The 22,173-nt window shown below is 40.9% G+C and overlaps 1 protein-coding gene across 20 annotated transcripts in view; it reads left to right on the forward strand.

Annotated features, from left to right (window-relative positions):
- Positions 1-22,173, forward strand: part of LOC140385374 (band 4.1-like protein 3) — a 322,225-nt gene that overhangs the window by 118,157 nt on the left and 181,895 nt on the right. For all 20 annotated transcript variants that reach the window (XM_072467470.1, XM_072467472.1, XM_072467476.1 and 17 more), the window contains exons 4-6: positions 13,407-13,511; positions 17,766-17,808; positions 20,203-20,278. In XM_072467470.1, coding sequence (XP_072323571.1) covers positions 13,407-13,511; positions 17,766-17,808; positions 20,203-20,278 — 224 coding nt within the window. The remainder of the gene's footprint in view (positions 1-13,406; positions 13,512-17,765; positions 17,809-20,202; positions 20,279-22,173) is intronic.

Raw genomic sequence — 22,173 nt, forward strand, 5'->3', positions numbered from 1 at the left:
TTTCTCTTTTATGGCCTACAAACTGGTCGCACTCTATCTCCTCCATGAGACCTCCTTCCCCCGGATAATACGCAAACTGTTTTCTTAGTTCAATTCTCCTTGCAACCTGCAGTGTTAAATCCTCTCTGTAAGGAGTCTAATAATACTTTGTCTAGGACCAGGACTACAGTTCTTTTGCCAATCAGCTCATCCTTTAAGATTCCATAATCATAGATCCCTGCAAGTGTCTGAAGATTGTTGATGAACAACTCTATTCTTTTGCATGGTCTTTGCTTTCTTTTATTAAATTTAGCCCTTTTTATTAAATTCTGATGGACCCTGTAATAAGAGTTGAATGATTACAGGACTTCTTCACTTCAAAGTTGAAGTCTCATCAACCCGCTGCCTTGTTATCACGTCGTGCACAACATATCCTACTGCATAAGGTAGTGTACTGACCTGGTCTTTTGATCCATTTTCTATAATCCTGAAGCACTTCCGTACCTTGTGAAATGTTTTCTTCAGTTGGCTCAATCTTGGGATGTTGCGAGCCTCTAGTTTAAACTAACTGTGTTAGTTTAAACTAGACACATGAATAGGGGTTTCTGTTTTATCAGATTAAGTCAAATGGCTCAAACAGATTACATTGCAATCCTCGTGAAATGATTCTCGGAGTGGTAGTCTGGATTCCATTCTTCTGCTGAGCCCTGGAATTGTTCCTGTTCCTGCTTTGGGTCTGCGTTCACTGTTTGTCCAGTCTACGAGGTCCTTGTCTCAACTTGCATCTGTTGCTCCTGTGATGTTTTGAAGTCTTGGTGAATCTTAAATTGTTTCCCTTTTCTTCCTTCTTTCGAGGATTACTTTTCTTGCCAGTCCTGTGTCATTTGAACATTCACTGGATCTTTTACTCGCTGCCACTATGTTTTGTTTTGTGATGGCAGTTTTGGGAATTATCTATCCTATCAACATATGCTGCTCAGGTTTCTCAAAATTATTACTCTTCATTTACAGCAGGTATTTACACATTTGGATCTCTCGATGAGTTTGGAGCTTCTCCACCATTTAAAACAAATACTTCTCAGTCATGTGACCTGACATCACTATTACACCCGTATCATGTATGCTTCTATTGTCAACCTGTTACTCTACAAATATAACATGCCTTCATTGGGCATGATGCTCCCTCTGCAGGGAAAAAATTGAATCTTGATTACACTTCTTTTTACATTGTTTTCAATGCAAAGCAAGAGCAACATGACCACCTCAGCTCGCAATCTGCACTCATTCCGACATCCACACATCAATCATACAATCATGATTGTCTGCACAGATTTAAGTTTCTCATCACCATTTTTGGATGTGGCACGATTATAATTCAATTTCTTTTGGGTGTTGAGGTTGACCTGGGAAGACTTCAGCATCACAGAATTGTCACGGTGCAGTAGGAGGCCATTCGGCCCAGCCTCACCGTTGTTCAGGAACCTAATGCCGACTATTCTTCTCCATTTTCAAATCCCTATTTGTTTGGTTTCTTGCCTACTATTGCAGGAGGCTTGTCTATCCATGGACCCCTTTTTGGGCTAGCCATCATTACCGAAGACTAATTATTTCACTAGCCTTGCTTCTATAGCATTAAAAGGTTGAGCAGTTTCCAGTCAAATTAAACTTCCAGCACTAAACTATTTACTTGTCTCAAGGTTTATATATATATATAATAAAGTATGAATGTTAATAAAGTATGAATGTATGTGTATATATTTGCAATGACAGGACCGGAGGCCACTGCGAAGGAGAGAGAAGGAAGAGGTGTCCAACAAGCCACATGTTCACCGCACTGTGACTCTCCCCGTTCTCCATTATTCAGCAGCCCAGAGAAATTTGCTTGCAGAGAGTTCCAATAAGGAATTTTAACTTGATGAGACACAACAAGAAGGTTCAGAAAGAGTCATTGTTAAGTGGGATCTAACATTGGGGAGTAAAGGTTCCACAAAATTCAGCATATGGCGTCATGGCCTGCTGACTTAGTTCTATCAAAGAAGGATGCCTCATGGCCATCGTATTTGAGGGAAGCACTGAGCTGCAATCTTGGAGTAGCTGAGATAGTTGACGTGGTTCATAATGGAGTCCAGTGCCTCTGTGCCAGTTTTTTTGTTAAAGGTTTCTAGATAATGCAGCCTTACCTGGAATGAACGGAAGTCCCACCTAATGGTGAGGTGTTGAGACTATCACTACATCCAACTAGCAGCTTTGACCACTGGTATTCATATTGTTGTCATAGTTCAGGGAGAATGATAACAACTGGCTTCTGAGAGCATAAGGACTGTCCATTTTCTGGTGTCAGCAGTATCTTAACAGCAGGAATGCCCTCCTAAGTGGCCATTCCAGTCCAGAATCCAGCACAAATGTCATGGCTGAAATGCAATTCTCTTTCTTGATGATTGGTGGGGGAGGAGGGGGCAATGGAAAATGGGGTTTTAATGTGGAGCCTGTGGGAGCACTCCTGCTCCTTGTTCTCTCTGGTAAGTATATTTTGAACACTTGTTGGGTGCGGCTAGTAGCCATCCCTTTAAGGAGCCCATGTTAGATGGCATGCCCCTGAAAATAGCTGATGCAGTGTTAGAAGGGGATCTGAAACCGGCATGGGGTCCTTATTTGAATGTGAGAAAAGGCCTAATGCCTGTTTCAGTTGACGCTTGGGATGTCTTTTCCTTTTTGTCTTAATATGACAGATGGCGCATTTTAGGCTCAGAACAAGTGTGTGCTTCCTGCCTGCCATATTGGAGGCTTAAGCACCTGTTTAGTACCCAAGAAGCGGAAGTATGCCATTCAATTTCAAGGCACATATGTTTTCCTTTACTGTCATTGCTGTTTTGCCCAAAAGGTTTGAATTCAATCGTGCCATCCACCTACTCTTCCACTGTAATATTTTCTAGGCTTTTTCAATTTTATTTTCATTAGCATTCTCCTAGCAACTAACATGCCTGCCAGTCCCAAGCTTGTTGATCTATTTAAAAATGGAAAAGTAAGTGTCAGCATTACAATGATACTGGATTGATGTTATTCAACGTTTAACGTGGTACTTTGTTTTTGTGAATCAGTAAAGCAAAAGAGGTGCTTGATTTGGCAGGTTTTACAGCATTGTGACTAATGATCATGGTATTAGGATTAACAGATGTCTGTTTGTGCATATCAGATTAGTTTTAGCAGTGTTATGCAAAAAGACAAAGTTGAGCTGTGGTACATTTCATTTGCCATCTTTTTGCTTGCAGGCTTTAAGATTTAGTGTGTTACATTTATTTAGAATTTTCGTAATTGTACAAGCATAACCTGATTTTTTTCCCCAAATCTCTCCGTTTAAATTTGCATCCTATTTATAGAAAATTGCTACCCATTTGCATTGGAACTTTTGCGGAAATGTAAATGAAATAATCGCATTATCCAAGATTTTCCAGTGATCGCTCGCTCTTCTCTGCAACCGTGGCAGGAGATCATTGGAGTGCCCTAAAAAGAATAATGGCAACAGCTATTCTTTACATCCTGACCTCCCCCGCCGTTCCAACTCTTCTTTTTCCCTTTTTAAGGTCACACTTAAAACACACCACATTGATCAACCTTTTCGTCCCCTTCCTAATAACTCATCCTTCAATAAAGAATTCCACAGATTCACTACCCTCTTAAGAGAAGAAATTCCTCCTCATCACTGTCTTAAATGGGTGAGCCCTTACTCTTGAGATTATTCCCTCCAGTAATGGACCCTCCTACAAGAGGAAACCTACTAGGCACCTACCCCGTCATGTCCCCTGAGAATCCTATGGGCTGGATTCTTCCACTTTGCCTGCCGCAAGATCGCCACGGGCGGGATGCGGATCATGTAAAGGTCCATTGACTCGGTCGGAATTTCTGGTTGCCGGGCGGGTGTGGCAGAGAATCCCACCCTATATGTTTCAATACTCATTTTCTAAACTCCGATGTATACAGGCCCAATCTGTTCAACCTCTCCAGACTGGGGATCAACCTAGTGAACCTTTTGTGGACTGCTTCCAATGCCTGAAATAAGGGGACCAAACTGTCCACAGTATTCCAGGTGTGGTTTAACTACTGGCTTGCATGGTTTTAGCTTAAAGGCACAAAATAATACAAATTGTTATCTTTCCCCCATGGATTCAGCCAAACTCCTACTGAAGAACCCAATGGAAACTGAAGTCTCTGATATTCGATGTCCAAAACATTGGACAAGTGACAGCTCCCAGTTCTGTAGCTGATCATTTGTTGGGAGGTGAATATAAGAGTGACTAGCTGTGATATTTCCATTCATTTCCTGCAACACCTGCACACAGTGCCAGTGTGTAAGATGCACTGCAGCAAATCATCAGAATTCCTTCCACAGCACCTTCCAAACTTTAGACCTCTACCATCCAGAATAATAAGAGGGCAGCAGACACATGAAAACCCCACCACCTGAAAGCTTCCCTCCAAGTCACAAACCATGCTGACTTGGAACTATATTAGCATTTCTTCACTGCTGCTGGATCAAACCCTGGAACTTCCTCTGGAACAGCATTTGGGTGCACCTTCACCAGATGGACTGCAGTGGTTCAAGCTCTCAAAGACAGTTAGGGATGGGCAGTAAATGCTTACCCTGCCAGTGATCTTCTCATTGCATGATCAAATAAAAGTTTCTTTCACTATCACTGTCGTAGATATTTACGGAAAACATTATTTAATCTTGAAATATACATTCCTTGTAGTGCTCTTATCGTAAATCAAAGCAGTGAATAATATTATGAATAAAATATAATTGTTGTCATTGTGATTGGATGCCTGTACATTATGGATGAATTCTTGCTCAGATTGGTAATTTGGAAATCTTCTAACTGCAAACCTGACAGATACATCATTGATTTTAATGGGATTATTTGCACTCTGAAATCTAAGCCTGGAATATTTTATGTCTGTATTTCTGAAGACCGTATTTGTGTCAACTTTGTAAGTGTTACTGAAATTTATTTGTGCAATACTCCCACTAATGTCTTATGGAATGTAAACAAAGCATTTTTGCATAACAAATCTGGAAAATTGATACAAGCCTCCCATTGAGTACTGAACAAAAATTTGGCAAGAAGGATCTCAGTATATGATAGTTTTATAATATGAATTGTCCTGTAGATTAAATCAGTCATTCCAAATTATCGTGAATGTAATGAACCTGTGGATGACATTTTATGATCGACATTAAATCTAATCTGAGAAGCTTGATGAATTATTCATTAAAAATAATCAGCGTGTAAAGGTCATGTTTCCTCGAGATGTACTGGGTTTGAAATTTCTTGTATAGTTATTGAAATTGATAGCTCATACTTCAGATATTGTTTCATGACTCCCATGTTGATATTTTTCAAGCCCTTAAACTCTTCCAGCACACCTTATTGTTGCATTAGTTTGTTTCTGTTTATTAGCTTGTTGCACAGGTCATTTTGGTTTTTGTTGTGAAGAAATCAGCTGACTACGTAGTCGCCTTTTGTCAACATAACTCAAGGGTTATAAATAGAGGAAAGGGTCAAAGTGCCCAACAGATCTGTAAATAGTTTTGATTGAGCAATCTGCCGACTTGCCTTCTCATCCTACCCCTCCCTAACTTCTCATCCTATCGTCTCATCCTACCTCTCCCTACCTTTTCATTCCAAAAAGAGATCCGAACGATATCACAATAGGGAGCTGTATAAATCGGTGAGTAAGTGTAAAATATTAAAGGAGCAGAAAACGCCATGGATTTATAAGCAAAATTACAAAATGGGCCATAAATAGTTCCAGTTAGACTCGAGCCCCACTGTCCCCGTTCCAGTTTGTAGGTGTACACTAAGCAGAGGCTTCTTCCATTGAAATGTAATTGAAGTTGAACTGCATAAACGCCAGGGTCCAGACATGTGGCTGTGTATACTCATTTGTTAGGCGATAAACAGTCTCCTGAGCTGTCCACAGAGTGAACAGGAGTTGATGTTTATGAGCAGGAAGTGTGTTGCCTGCCATGTTGGGAAAATCCAAAAACGAGGCGTGCAGTGCCCACACCTGATATTGTGCAGGTGCAAATTAGGATCCTGATACCAGTCTGAAGTTCCCATCACAAGGTTGGTTTACCCTAAGGCAACCAGTGCTCAAGAAACTTTGGCCGCAACCAACAGGAAATTTTTTTTTTTGCAATTGTACTCCTGATACAGAGTACTTCCCGTCCCCATGACCTGCTGTTGGACACCTTCTAATCTATTTTCTCCCTTCTTGGTCTGGTGTCTCAGTTTCCTCACTTGTATGAGGTTTTCTACAATGGCAGCAGCTGCCTCCTCATCTATTGTGCTTTGTCACTTACCTGCAGACGTAAAAATGAAACCTGAGGTCCAATGTTATTTGCATCACAAGCCTGAACATTTAGGCACCATGATGGTTCCCTGAAGCCAAAATGATCAAACTGAGATCAGGAAAATTGAGTTAGAATATTAGATAGTGATCTAGACGATGCAGTGATAGACTTGGAATTACAGGAGAAGCAAAGTTTTAAAAGTGTCCAGCAAGGGAAATTGGTGGGGTTAAACTGTTTATAATTCAACGCCAGGAGTATTACAAACAATATGGACCAGTTAAGAGCACAGGTAGACACATGGCAGCAGGATGTCATTGCTATGATTGGCTAAACCTGGCTAAAGGAGGGGCAAAATTGGCAGCTCAATTTCACTAATACAAAGTTTTAAGGCATGACAGAGTGGGAGATTAAAGGAGGGGGAGTGGCACTAAATGGTCAAGAAATCAATTCCAGTTGTGACAAGGGATAATATACTAAACGGCTCAACAAACAAGGCAAGTGGGTGAAGATCGGGGATAGTGATCACAATTCAGTTAGATTCAGTATTACATGGAAAGGGACAGAGATAAAGCAAGAGTAAAAATTTTGAACTGGGGGAAGGCAATTTTGTAGAAATGAGAAGGGACTTGGCTGAGGTGAACTGGCCAGCACTGCTAGAGGATGAATCTGTGGAACAGGCAAGAAAGCCCAACAACGTATCTACTTCCTAAGGAAGGTAAAGAAATTCAGCATGTCTGCATCAACTCTCTCAAACTTCTATTGATATGCCATAGAGAGCATCCTATCCAGCTGCATCACAGCTTGGTATGGCAACTGCTCAGCCCAAGGTCACAAAAAACTGCAGAGTGTGGTGAACTCAGCCCAATACATCACACAAGCTTGCCACCCTCCCATTGATTCTGTCTACAGCACCCAATGCCTCAGGAAGGCAGACAGCCTTGTCAGAGACCCCTCCCACCCAGGTTTTTCCCTCTTCCAGACCCTTCCACCAGGCAGAAGATACAGAAGTCTAAAGACCGGCACAGCATAGGAACAGCTTCTTCCCCACAGCTACTAGACTCCTCAACGACTTTCCCTCTGACTGATCTGTTCCTTGTAAGAACACTATTCTCGACACCCTGTGCTGCTTTTGCTTATGTTTTTGCTTTGTTTGGCCCCTTGTTCTGCACTTTAACCAATCACTATTTGTCTTACTTTGTCGATTATTCTTTTTGTCTACTATGTACGTTCCCTTGGCAACAGAAAAATGCTTTTCGCTGTACTTCGGTACATGTGACAATAAATTAATCAATCAATCAAACTAGGGGGAAGCACGAAAAGGAGAGACCCTAAATGTACAAAGTAGACAGGGCCTCTTTAAAAATAAGAGTGGGACTGCCAAATCTAGACCCCCCCTGGTTGTCTAGAGGAATACAAGGGAAGATCAAACAGAAAAGGAAAGCGCATGATAGGCATAAAGAGCTAAGCACTGCAGATAGCCTCAACGGGTATAGGAATTGGAAAGGACAAAGTCAAAAAGGGAATAAGGAAATCAAAGAGGGTATAAAAAAAATTAGCAAGTAAATTTAAAGAAAACCCAAAGATGTTTTACCCAATATGTTTAATATATTGATATTAATGGTAAAAAGTTAGTTAAGGAAAAAGTGAGAATGTGTGTGTAGATGCAGAGGCTGTGGGAAGGGCTTAAATGAATATTTTGTCTCCATGTTTGCAAAAGAAATGGAAGACGGGCATGGTGGCGCAGTAGTTAGCACGATTGCCTCACAGCGCCAAGGTCCTGGGTTCGGTTCCAGCCCAGGTCACTGTCCGTGTGGAGTTTGCACATTCTTCCCGTGTCTGCATAGGTCTCACCCCCACAACCCAAAAATGTGCAGGATACGTGGATTGGCCATGCAAATTGCCCCTTAATTGGAAAAAAAAAATTGGGTACTCTAAATTTATATTTTAAAAAATAGGAAATGAATGATGCAGATATAGTAGTCTAGGAGGAACACTGTGAGATAGTGGGTGGGATAATAATAAAGAGCGAGGAAGTGCTTTAACGATTGAAATCCTTTAAGGTTGATAAGCCATAGGGCCAGATGGATTGTTTACGAGGCTTCTGAAGGAGGGCAGGGAGGAGATAGCAGATACTCTGAGGATGATTTTTCAATCCTCACTAGACACAAGTGAAGCCTTGACCCCAATCACCACCACTGCATCCTGGATCTCTCGGGGTTCGCTGAAGTGCTCAATATTCTCCAACATGATGGTGAAGAGTGCTGAGGCCATGAAGCTGACCAGTGTTGGACCAGTCATCTGTGACCACGAGGAGGTCAACACTCTGACTACCATTTTGTTCCGAACCAGTGACCCCTGGCTTGTTAATGGTAGACACACTGGTCTGTGCTTGGCCTACTGTGATCGACTCCAGGGATGTGACTCGAGTCCAGCTTGGAGTGAGCTCACTGTGAGTGGGGGTGTGACCGTGGCTCATTATAGAGCAATCAGCACAAATAAAGCCTGTTTTCTTTGCAAAGAACCGTTGTTCCTTGCATAGCACTGGAAATATATAAGGTTTATTCATATTATTAGTTTATTTTTGGCTTACAAATAGTGTATTTCATGTTTATGTATCAGGACTGGAATACATGTTTGGCAACCCATCCCCTGCTATCACATACATTTAACTCGGAAAATTGCTTTGTAGGTATGTAAACTCGATGGAGATGGTTTCCAGGAATGCATCCAACACTTATAATGGGGTATTCTAATAAACCAAATGGGATCTATCTAACCTGATCTTGCTGTTGTACAGCATACTATGTTTAGCTATATTGAAATGAAGGCAAATGCTCCTTTTTGGACCTGTTATTACGACTACGTGAGGAGCAGTGAAGTGACCAGGTTCCCCTTATATTCAAACTTCTCAATTGGCCGCAACAAAGGTTTTTTAAAAATTTACTTTCTCCATTGATGCAATTTAAAACCAAATGTATTTACTTACTTTGTAGTAAGGAGCCAATCAAACCATGTTTTCTTGAGTCAAAGAAAGAGGTAAGTTTATTAGTTACTTAACCCGAGCAAAAGAATAATAAACGACACCATGACACACATGTACAAATCTCAGAGGTAAGAAAAGTTAGAGTCCAGATAAATTTTTAAAAAATATACGATTAAATCCGTTGCTTGTTCTTGAGGTGTGGATTGTTGAATGTTGCAGCCATTTGAAAGTAGCTGGTTTCCGTTAAAATCTTTGGAGTTGAATTGAAGTTCAGGTAACTGAAAATGAAATGAAAATCGCTTATTGTCACAAGTAGGCTTCAATGAAGTTACTGTGAAAAGCCTCTAGTCGCCACATTCCGGCACCTGTTCGGGGAGGCTGTTACGGGAATTGAACCGTGCTGCTGGCCTGCCTTGGTTTGCTTTCAAAGCCAGCAATTTAGCCCTGTGCTAAACAGCCCCTTGCACTTTTCTGGTGTCAATTTCAGCTTCATAAAGAATTTCCTTACTGCTTCATTCAATGGTGTTTTCTGTTAATTTTTTCTCTGACTGTCTAGGCAAAACCAACCCTTAAACCTATCTGCATATTTAAAGAAGAAATTCAAATAACATATCTTGCAGTCATTGTTGTTAAACAAGTAATCACATTTTTGATCATTCATCTCAAACTTTTGACACATTTCAAGATAGTATAAATCAACAAGTGATGGGTTATTTATTCTACCACAAGAATGTCCGTTCGATATCTGGCTAGGTTAACAGTTCCCTTTGTCTTGACAGAATTACATTTAATTAAAGTCCAGCACCTAGGGCGTCATTCTCTGACCCCCCGCCGGGTCGGAGAATCGCCGGGGGCTGGCGTGAATCCCGCCCCTGCCGGTTGCCGAAGTCTCCAGCACCAGAAATTTGGCGGGGGCGGGAATCGCGCCGGTTGGCGGGCCCCCCCGCTCGATTCTCCGGCCGGGTTGGGCCGAAGTCCCGCCGAATAATTGCCTGTCCCGCCGGCGTGGATTAAACCACCTTTTGAACGGCGGGACAAGGCGGCGTGGGCGGGCTCCGGGGTCCTGGAGGGGGTGCGGGGCGATCTGGCCCCGGGGGGTGCGCCCACGGTGGCCTGGCCCGCGATCGGGGCCCACCGATCCGCGGGCAGGCCTGTGCCGTGGGGGCACTCTTTCCCTTCCGCCTCTGCCACGGTCTCCACCATGGCGCAGGTGGAAGAGACTCCCTCCACTGCGCATGCGTGGGAAACTGTCAGCGGCCGCTGACGCTCCCGCGCATGCGCCGCCCGGAGATGTCATTTCCGCGCCAGCTGGCGGGGCAACAAAGGCCGTTTCCGCCAGCTGGCGGGGCGGAAATTCCTCCGGCGTCAGCCTAGCCCCTCAATGTTGGGGCTCGGACCCCAAAGGTGCGGAGCATTCCGCACCTTTGGGGTGGCGCGATGCCCGTCTGATTGGCGCCGTTTTGGGCGCCAGTCGGCGGACATCGCGCCGTTTCTGGAGACTTTCGCCCCTAGTATTTTAATGTCCTCTTTTCAAGAGTACCTTTTTGAAATGGACGTCCCAGATTTGTAAATCCGTGAACAACAGCATGTCAGGGCACGTCAGCAGTGCAATGCATATAGGAATTTTCCAAAAAGCGGACAACTTACAACCAGATATTAGGTGACTGGTGGGAGCCATCCTTGGTCACCGACTTTTCTTGTATTTTTTTAACAGGCTTTCTTTAAACTGTTTGATATGCTAGAGAAGTTGTAGCTATACCTTTATCACAATTTCCCATCAGCGTGACACTGTCTATTAACTTGACATTTACCTACATGAACCCACCTATGTGTCTCCAATTTTTCCCTTGTTCCCAGCTACCCACTATTTAGAAAATACTCAAATCTATCTTTCTTGGGTCCAAAATGGATGACCTCATACTTTCACACACTCCATGTGCCAGTTTTGCCTCAGTCTTTTAACTACCAATGACCATTCACAACTCTCTACTCCCTCTATACTATTTACTGTGCTACTTCACTTTGTGTCATGAGCAAACCTGGATATTAGTATTCCTTTGTCCAATCATTGATAAATATAGTACAGATCCCTGCGAAACACCACTGGTCAAAGCCTGCTGATTTGATTACATACTCTATTATCTCTGTACTTCTTCCTTATCTCCAAACCAATTCCATTCTTATGTCAATAAGTTATCTCCCATTTTACACATTTTCAGAGTGTCTTGCGTGAAACATATTGAACACATTCTGGAGGTCTATGCGTAAACATCCAGTTATCTTATCTACCACTTTAGTTAATCTCAAAAATTATCCATTACACAAATCCATAATGGCTCTTCCTGTTCAGCTCATATTTGTGCTGTCCAAGTGCTCAGAACAAGGGGAATAAACTTAAGAATGAATTAGGGAGACATCAGAAAGCAGATTTTTGCACCAAAATTAAGGGAAATCTGGAACTTTTCTTTCCTAAAAAAGCTGTGGATGCATGAACAATAAAATATTTTGATATCATTATTGTTAGCCAAAGGATCAAAGTATTACGGTGGGTGGGGGATGGTGAAGTGAGTGAATGAAGTTTGGGAGCAGATTAACCATGAGTTAATTGAATGGTGGAACAGAACAAAGGAACTGAATGACCTATTCCTGTACTCCTGTACTTCTGCAATTGATCTATTTGAATGGGAACATGTCTGTCATTTGAGACAATATCAAATCTAATTAACTAAAAGGAACATTCACAATGTGATTATATTATGGTAAGAGGTGGAGTGGACTTTCATTTTCAACAGGAAATATCTAATGTGTTTGGTGGAATCATTCAAACATGGCAGGTCAGTTAAGTCACAGAAAAACTTTAAACTGCTGGAATGTAGCCATCTAAATTCCAAAATTGTGCTATTGATGTTTTCTTTGTAAGGAATTGCTATTTCCTATGTACATATATTTAATTTCACTAATGTAGTGGTAATGATTCTTGGAGGTTATTGAAGTATATTGAGAAAGAACTGTGCTGAGGGAATTTTGCAGTTATGCAGGCAGTCGAGTTGAAGCTTGTTTCTTTCTGGCAAAAATCTGCAAGGGGCAGTAGTTAATCAATAATAAAATGTATGCTGTCTTCAATGGAAAATTATATCAGGACTGTGTAAAGCAGGCTGTTGATTCACTATTGCCTTTTTCTGCATTTTCACCAAAGACCAGGGTTTCTTTCCATCTTAAGCATTTGGTTACATTTTGTTAAGTGAAATAAAAATTGACAATTTCTTTTAGCAGTGATTGTCAGTAAGGAATATACCCAAGAATTACAATAGGGCCATCTTAAAATGAGCTGCTTGGGTGCGCAAGAGTGACCTTGGGTATGACTCTTCTTCTGACCGTACTGCCTTCTAAGAAGGAAATTGGCTGTTGATTGGTACTTCCCAGAGTTTGCATTAAGTGCCACACAAAAATGAAAAGGCATATGGATTGAATATTCAATTGTGTGGATGAATTGAATCTATGTTCTAATACTCTTTGTACCTATTATAATTGCTCTAACATCCAATGCTGTTGTTCCACTCTCATTTACAAATGCCTCCTTCTGCACTGTAAATTCTATGATAATTTTGGCAAAGGAAGATTCATATTGTCTTAGAGTTTGCTACTGGAAATTAGCAGATCATATCTTCTTTGTTCTAGTCTCAGGTAAAATTACTGGCAGAAGTTGTTATATCATACAGTCATTGCTACATAACTGCGAGTTATAAAAATTAGTTTAAATTAATAATGGGTGCGTATAAAATAAAAGTGCTGCAGAAAAAGTCGCATTAATTTTTAACATTGGTTAAATTTGTACTGTGGGTGAAGTGAGGGCGAGGGAGTTTGGCATACCACTGCTGGATACTGCTTCTGTAAGAGGTTTCCTTTTCAAATAAACAACTTCACATATATTTGTGTGTATATAATTGAGTGTTTAAAAAAAACAGTCTTGTTTTTTTCCCCCCTATTAATATTGCAACCATTTTTTGCAAGCAAAGATATTAATCTTGAGATCTATTTGATTTTCTCGCTGATTGGTGTTGTTTTTACACTGAGAAATCTTTCTTTTGGCAGAAACGTGCAAAGGGACAGGTCCTCTTTGACAAAGTCTGTGGGCAGCTCAACCTTCTGGAAAAAGATTACTTTGGTTTGACATTTCGAGACTCTGAAAATCAAAAGGTAAGTTAGATAGTTAAATGTTGGGTTGGTTGTATAGGGAGAAGATTAGTTTTGTTTTTTTTCTTGCTGAGGCAATGCTGCTACTCACGTAGCTGCTTTGAACTGTGTTGTCCTCTGTTCACTGATTTTACAGAAAGATGAATTAAAGCAGAAATGCTGCTTTATCTCGGTGCCTACTTTATTTTTGCAGAAATATAGGTCAGATGATACTTTATTTAGAGACCAGTTTCAGTGCGCAACTTAAATTAGTGGGAGTTGATTGCTTCTCGGCCTTCTGCTAAGATCAAGCGTCAGATCAAGCCCAAGATGAGGTGCAATGCCTTTTCCTGTCAGCTTGGATCTTGTTTGTCTCTCTTGGGGAGACCATGAATTGGTTTCAATTTGAATTTGGATTGGCTTTTGGAGCAGGTAATGGGATGGATTAAGGGTTTGCCCTGTCTACTCTGCATATAGGCGTAGTAATTTTAAGGAAAAAATGTTTTTTTTTAAATTAGTGTGAAGTGGTTTTTTTGGGTGCAAGTCACTTGGATCAGATATTGAGAGATCTCCAATTATGTAGCCTCTCATCACTTCAGCTTCTCATCCACTGCAGTATAGCTACATCCAGGTGAAAAACCAAGTTTAAAACATTCCTCAGTAATTCTTTGGACTGGCCAAAAACCTAGACTTCATTTTTAATGTTAGCTCAGATCTGACCAATTTGTTGGAAAGAGGGGCTCTCTTATATAATCAATGAACATAGAAAAGAAAAGCCAAAAAGAGTTAATATTTATGTCTCAATCTCGTATCTTTAATGAATACACATGCCTTCCTAAACAAAAACCTGGGGCGAGATTCTCCGACCCCCCACCGGGTCGGAGAATCGCCGGGAGCTGGCGTGAATCCCGCCCCCGCCGGTTGCCGAATTCTCCGGCACCGGAGATTCGGCGGGGGTGGGAATCCCCCCGCGATTCTCCGGCCCGGATGAGCCGAAGTTCCGCTGCTAGAATGCCTGTCCCGCCGGCGTGGATTAAACCACTTACCTTACCGGCGGGACAAGGCAGCGTGGGCGGGCTTCGGGGTCCTGGGGGGGGGGTGCGGGGCGATCTGGCCCCGGGGGATGCCCCCACGGTGGCCTGGCCCGCGATCGGGGCCCACCGATCCGCGGGCGGGCCTGTGCCGTGGGGGCACTCTTTTCCTTCCGCCTTCGCCACGGTCTCCACCATGGCGGAGGCGGAAGAGACTCCCTCCACAGCGCCTGCGCGGGGATGCCGTGAGCGGCCGCTAACGCTCCCGTGGATGCGCCGCCCGCAATGTCATTTCCGCGCCAGCTGGCGGGGCGGAAATCAGTCCGGCCCGGGCCTAGCCCCTCAAGGTTAGGGCTCGGCCTCCCAAGATGCGGAGGATTCCGCACCTTTGGGGCGGCGCGATGCCCGCCTGATTTGCGCCGTTTTTGGCGCCGGTCGGCAGACATTGCGCCGATAGCGGAGAATTTCGCCCCTGAAGTCTAGTGACCAGCCAATTGAAAGAATCCCCAACATGGAGGTGTGGATGGTAAAATGTTCTCCTTCATTCTAGGAAAAAGAAGGGTCCATAGTGCATTATTACCTCTGGAAATGGTAATACTGTCAGGAAGTAATCTAATCTTTTAATATTGGCCCAAATGTAGTTGCAGCGTATATTATTTACTACAGCCTATAGAGGTCACATTGGATTTGGAACTAGAGTAGTTAAGGCAGATTGTCAAGCGTTCCGTCTGAGAATGTGAGCAGTGGCCAGCGTGAGAAGAACTATTTTAAGCTGATGTGTAGGTTATGTTGCCAGATCTTCAGCACATAAAGTTCTGGAGCAATCTTAACACCTGACAGTTGATATTGCAGTCATTGGACCTTTTTCTTGAAGAATGTTTGCTTTGGGTTGAGATCAGAAGATGTGAATCCTCACCTACTTGCTCTCTGGCATTTAGGGACTTTCAGAAGGAGCAGCAAGTAGTGTACCACAAGTTTATTTGCTATTTTACACTTGATTAGATATAGGAATGAAATTCCACCTTGGATAAATATCCATGTTTGACTTGCACAATCATTGTAGCCCAGCCCTCTGCCCCATGCCTCTTCAGAGCTCTTAACTACTGCTGTAAGTGATAGTCACCAGTGCATACAGTGGTCACTAATTCTTCAAGTTCCATAACCTTAGAGTAGGCTGAAGGAAAGAATAAAAGTTCTGCAGGGAGTAAAAATCATTGCCTGCAGGAAATTGGAGTGGCAGAAGAGTGGTAGGAAGAGGATAAAGAGTGGGAGCTAAAACCAGGGAGCTAGCAAGAGTTTATGAGAGTTATGTGAATTGAGGGTTGAATGAAAAGTAGTTGCAGAAACCCGAGAGGGTTGCAGGGTATGTATCTGAGGGGTGACAGGTTGCATAAAGTATAATATCTTTGTGAACCTGCTCTAGTGATGGTTATATGGCTTTGAACTATTTTGGGGAAAGGGTGGAAGAGAGCTTTGGAGAGAGAACTTTTTAGGAAATCTTGGTCTAGTTGATCTCTTGAAAATCCAATCTGTTAGATTTTTATCCTTTTTTAATAGAAGGAAAGATTATCGATTATCATTTATGAAGTGTAACATTGACTGAAGTTAACAGGAATGCAAGTATAATTGTAATTTTTAATTAAAAAATTAAAGTTCTTCAGATGGAACAATTTCCCTAGAAATATATCATCGATGCTGCTCCCATCGAGTGTTTGGAAGATCTATGCCATTTAAATTGCTGCCTATAGCCTCAGTCATTTGTCAGTAAAACTGGGTGTGAGTTAAAAATTATTTGGTGGAAAATAGTTAATTCGTAAAGAAAATTAATTTATTTCCAAAATATTTCAAAAGAAATTGAACAAAAATAATGTAATACCCATATTCATTGTAGTTTCCAGGATTTCTGAAGGAGCATTTTTGGAGATGTCTGCTGCTTAATTTGAGTTGTGTTCCACTGCACTTGCAGTGTAACTATATTGTTTTTCACATGTCAGAGACTCACATTTTGAGGTGCTTTTGAGTTATTAATTTTTTGGAAGCTTGCAAATTAGCTTTTGCTTGTTCATTACCCTTAAGGTTTTACACTGCAGCTTCAGGTTATTAGAAAGGCAAAGCAATTTAGTGCCCTCTACAGGAGATTGTGAACAGGACAACAAAAGTGTCTCTTTTCAGCCAACTGAATTGAAATAAACCATATTGTATCACATGGAGTCCGAACATAATTAAAATACTTGGTGCAGTGCCAACTAATGTACAGAAAGTGAAATAGAGAGAGAAATTGCCCTTAGTGTTGGGTGGGGTTACTGGTGGTGGTGTGGACCTTGGGTAGGGTGCTCTTTCCAAGAGCCGGTGCAGACTCGATGGGCCGAATGGCCTCCTTCTGCAATGTAAATTCTATGAAAGAAGGATGGGATTAAGAGAGATGATGGATAAGGTTTTATTCAATTTAAAAGATTTAATTTTAAAAAATCTTTAACAATTCAAGTCTGAAGGAATGAGACTCCACACTTCAATAATTTCATTTTCAATGCCAAAGAGGTTGTATGGCAGCAATTAAGAATGATTAAACTTAAAGTATTTGCATGTACTCTAATGTGCAAATCCTAACCTTTCTTGACCTGTTTAGTGGGTAATTAGTAGTTAGGTACTGCACAGTCAAACCCTTCTCTATGTAATATATATATATAATTAGATGTGAATGCCAAAATCCCTTGGTGAGCACTGTTAGTGCAAAGCTTCTGGAAGAGCAAGGCAACTTGTGTGGCAACCTCTTGATTTCCTTGTTTAATTATGTATGCCACGAGTAGCTCTGTGAGCCTCACCATTCTTATAGCCACAAAAATTGGACCAATAGCTTAGAGCCAACCACAGTGTATCTATTTCTACTCCAAAGCCTGTAAACTGGGATTAAAGTTAAGTATTTTAATTGCCCATCAAATCAAATCTACTTGCCTTCCTCAGTGACCCTTCCTTTTGGATTCCACCTGATGGCACCTAAATCTTTCAGTATTTAATTACCTAATTTGGTCTCTTATTCTTGTCAATCTCACTCATGTCTTTCACAATTTGTCCTGACCATCAGCATAATTTCTCAATAAAAGAAGTATTGTTTTCACTAATTGCGACTTAATTTAGGATGACCCATTTGCACCATAGGTGATTGATATCCTGCACTAAACTAATTTATTTCATTTTGTTATTCCATATTATTTTTGTAACGCTAAACATATCAAATGTTCTATTTCAGAACTGGTTGGACCCAGCCAAGGAAATTAAAAAGCAAATCCGAAGTAAGCACATTTTACTAATGACTTGAAATGCAGCTTATTTGTAATGGTGTCTGAAAGGTAACACTCAGTAATAACTTCCTATTTATCTTTTTACGAGGATATTGTTTCTATTCACATTTTGTTGGCACTTCCAACAATAAAGCATGTGTTCAGGTGGTTTTATAGTTTGTTTATTTCATTAACCAGTTAATACTTTTGCTTCTGTAAAGGTTTATAGCATTCAGAAGGTCAAAAGCCCAGCATATTTTTTATCTCCTTACAAAATGCAGCACCTACAGAATACATGTTCTTCTGCCTGCTTTATTGAAATTGTGATTGTCATTTAATCCCAATGCCTAGTTATTGGAAAACTGTTGAAGCAGAAATGGATGGAATGGCGAATTAACATAATGATCGTGATGCAGTAAACCCACATAAGCATTACTCAAATAGGTCTGCAAAGTAATCATGGAAAGGAAGAGAGAGAATACTTGGGAAATTAAACATGAAAGATATTGTGATAATTTTTAAAAATTTTAAATCCTTATTTTTAGTGCAAGAAGAATTTTCAAGAAATTGCATGTCAATGACATCAAACAAGATGCCAGATCCAAAATTGTCCTATTGCGAGACCTTGCGTGATTCCTTTTTGCTTACATTGTTATCCCTCTTTTGTTTTGCAATTTTGTTACACTCTAGCTCTATATTCTTGTTCAAAGCTATCATGTTAATCAATCTTACACTGAGATTCAATCTCCATATCTTATTCATCTCTTAAGAGCTACTGTTTCCAATTCCACAGCCATGCTTGCCTTCACTTTAGCCTCTTTGCGGCTGAAATTCTAATTGCTGTCTGTCACCTTAGTCATGAGTGCTCCCGTTGCAGGCCCTTCACAATGCCTATAATTCATTGAACTACTGCAGTAGGTCTTGCTGACCTCTAAATCCTGTCTTTAACTGATCTAAATTGGTTCAAAACATTGATAGAAACATTTGCATGCTCATCCGTATGTATATCTTTTCGTCATCTTGCGCAACTCACAAATTGCAACCTCCTATGTCCCAGTTCACATCCTCTCTTCTGACACTAGCCTACTGTGCCTCTCTTTCAGTGGCACCATTGCATTTACAAGAACTCAATCATTAGTACAGCAAGGTCATAGCATTTAGTGCAGTACCATTTTTTATATATAGAAATAAAACTTTGATCATGATTACATAATGTTTTAGGAGTTAAAAGAATGTCAGCTAAAGTATTACTGAGTGACGAAGAACAGGGAAGCTCTTGGTTTCAATTTTGTCTTCAATCCATGATCCCAATTGGGCCAGCACGGAGAACACTATAGTTGGCCCTTATGAGAGTGGAAAAGTCAACCATGATTCCTAATCCTGATCATTGTGTTGTAGTATTGCATAAGTTTACATGTTGAGTCGGTGCAACAGTGATAACCAAAGGTAACGTGCCAGCACAATGTGAGGCCTGTTGTGGTGTCCATAACCACACATGAAGAATAGCTACTTGGCTGAGTATCAGTGGAATTCTTGAGGAATAGGCGTATCAAGAAAGGCATTAATAGCTGGCACATCAATAATATGGATAGTACTGTGGAACATTTATACATAGACCCTATTAGTTTTGGGAGGTCTCAAAGTCATTTTGTTGATTTCAAGGCAATTTTTACACAAAAAAAAGACCATCTATTCACCAATTGGTTGTCGCCAGTGCCTTTCATAATTTAAAAAAATGTTCAGTATAGTTAATAGTGAATAGAACTGTAAGTAAATTTCAGACAATAGCTATGGACTTATAGATAGTAAAAGTGACCGTCAGACAAAACTTAATATGGAGAAATGGGGAACAAGGGAGGAAATATACACCAAATGATAACATTTTAAAAAGAGTAGGAGTGGTATTGCCGAGGGGTGCAGACAGACAATCTTTAAAAGTAGTGGTGAGAACACCGTGTTCACAGTCCTCTAGACCTTTTGATGAATAGATCAAGCAAACAATCATGAGAGAATGACATGCCACGTGAATTTAAATGACTGAGATTATTTCTTAAAATAAAGAATTATTAGACTGTAAGTTGTCCTATCTACCGCTCGAGTGATTAATAAACCTAATATCACAAGGCTATGTGGAGAAAACTGACTAAATGCTGTTAAGTAGTTTTTCACATTTGCTGTAGGGATAGTAAAAGGCGAACAGTGACAGGTAACCCATGAGTGTCATTTATTTATTAGGGTTCTCATGTCATTTAAAAATTGATATTTTCGAGTTAAAAAATCCTGTGACATTTTGTACTGGAAAAGTAATCCTTGGAGAGTTATTTTTTCATTATTTCAAAAAAAAAATTGAAATTTAAATGGCTTTCCTTTTGTTTGACATTTGGGTAATGATTTGATTCCATACAGGTGGCTTGTGGCAGTTTGCATTCAATGTAAAGTTTTACCCTCCTGATCCTGCCCAGCTCTCTGAGGACATCACCAGGTGAGTGAAAGAATGTTTCTTTTAGCACTTCAAGTAGAGATCTGTGTGGTCAAAATTAATTGTTCTGTAAATGAGTTCCAAGACTTCTTTTATTCAAAAGAAAGTGTATGTTATACCTGTACAAGACTCCTGTTTATTATATAATTGTAGGTCTTTAATTAAAATTAACAGTATTCACCGAAGTAAATTGGTTTTGCAGAAACCAATCAGTGCATTATAGATGGAATAGTATTTGAAAGTAAGCTACTCATATACTATCAGATGGTAATTTTTTAAAATTGTAATTGCTAATCTTTCCTTCCTAATCCATGAGAGTAGACAATAACTGAACAAGCAATTGTATTTGTATGGTACATGTTGCATGTAGGTGTCTCACGGGTGGAGAGGAAAATTGAAAGTGAAAGGAGGAACGATGAACCAATAACACGGTTGACGAAGTAGGTTTTAAAATCTGAAGCAAGGAATGGAGAAAACAAAACAAAATAGTATTGGGAAAGAGCTTGAGAGAGTAGGATGTCATGAGTGTATGACTTTATAAAATATGTAGTGTACCTGAACTGATTAAGTCAAAGTATTAGCAATAATCTGCCTTGCTAAAGGTTCCTTGTATAACTCTGGGAATGAGGCAGCCCTTACCTACATGTAGAGACAGTAAGAAGTCTTATAACACCAGGTTAAAGTCCAACAGGTTTGTTTCGAATCACTAGCTTTCAGAACGCAGCTCCTTCCTCAGGTGAGGAAGTCCTGTTGGACTTTAACCTGGTGTTGTAAGACTTCTTACTGTGCCCACCCCAGTCCAACGGCGGCACCTCCACATCATGGCTACATGTAGAGAGACCAGGCATTTGGGCTAGGGCAGATAACGGGTGAGTAACATTTATTATGTGCATGTTCCAGACCATATCCAACGAGGGAGCATCTGAGCACCTCCTCTTGGATTTCAATGGTATTTTCATCATCAAATCCCCACCATGACTCCATTGACCAGAAGCGTATCCAATCTAGTCACATCAATATTGTAGCTACAAGATCAGGCCAGAGGCTGAGCGTTGTGAGGTGAGTGGCTCTCCTGCAAACCTCTCAAGCCTTTCCACCACCTACAAGGCATAAGTAAGAATGTAATATTCTCCATTTGCCTCGGTGAGTACAGCTCCTTCAACACTTGCAGCTGGATACCATTGGCACCCCGGTTGTCTCATTAATCATTTACTCCTTCCACTACTAGCGCAGTGTACCATCTATAATAAGATGCAATTTGCCATGGCTTCTTCGACAGAATCCCTCAAATTTGTGACCTCTAAGCCTAAGAGTCAAAGGCAGCAGGTGCATGTGAACGCCAACCTGCAAACTCGCCTCCAAGTCACTCACCATCCTGACTTAAAAATATATTGTGTTCCTTCATCATCACTGGGTCAAAATCTTGGAACTTCCTACTTTCAGCTTCGGACGACAGAGGTTGAGGAGGTGGCTCATCACCATCACCCCGAGAGAGAGAGAGAGAGAAAGAGAATGAGAATGGGATGGGCAATAAACGATGACCTTGCTATTGATGGTTCACCTCGCGTGAATTAATTTTAAAAAATAATTACAAATGGAGCCACGAACCTGCCACCCTGATCTTAATGTGTAGCCTGACCTCATTTTCTGAGCATTGAGAGAGTGAACGGTGCATAGTTTTGATAAAGAGTCCATAACTGAAGTATTAAGTTATCTGGCCTCTCCATAATTGCAGCCTGGTGGTGATTCCAGCATGTTTATGCCTCACATTTGGTCTGTCTCCTAATATTTCGAAATATTTTTTCTATATTTGTTCCCTTAAAATTTTAAATCTTAACAGAATTTTTGTTGACCAGAACGCCCTGGCAGTTTGTTAATGTTTTTGGAGATGCCAGAGA

Source organism: Scyliorhinus torazame, chromosome 11, assembly GCF_047496885.1.
Source record: "Scyliorhinus torazame isolate Kashiwa2021f chromosome 11, sScyTor2.1, whole genome shotgun sequence".
NCBI classification, from domain to species: Eukaryota; Metazoa; Chordata; class Chondrichthyes; order Carcharhiniformes; family Scyliorhinidae; genus Scyliorhinus; species Scyliorhinus torazame.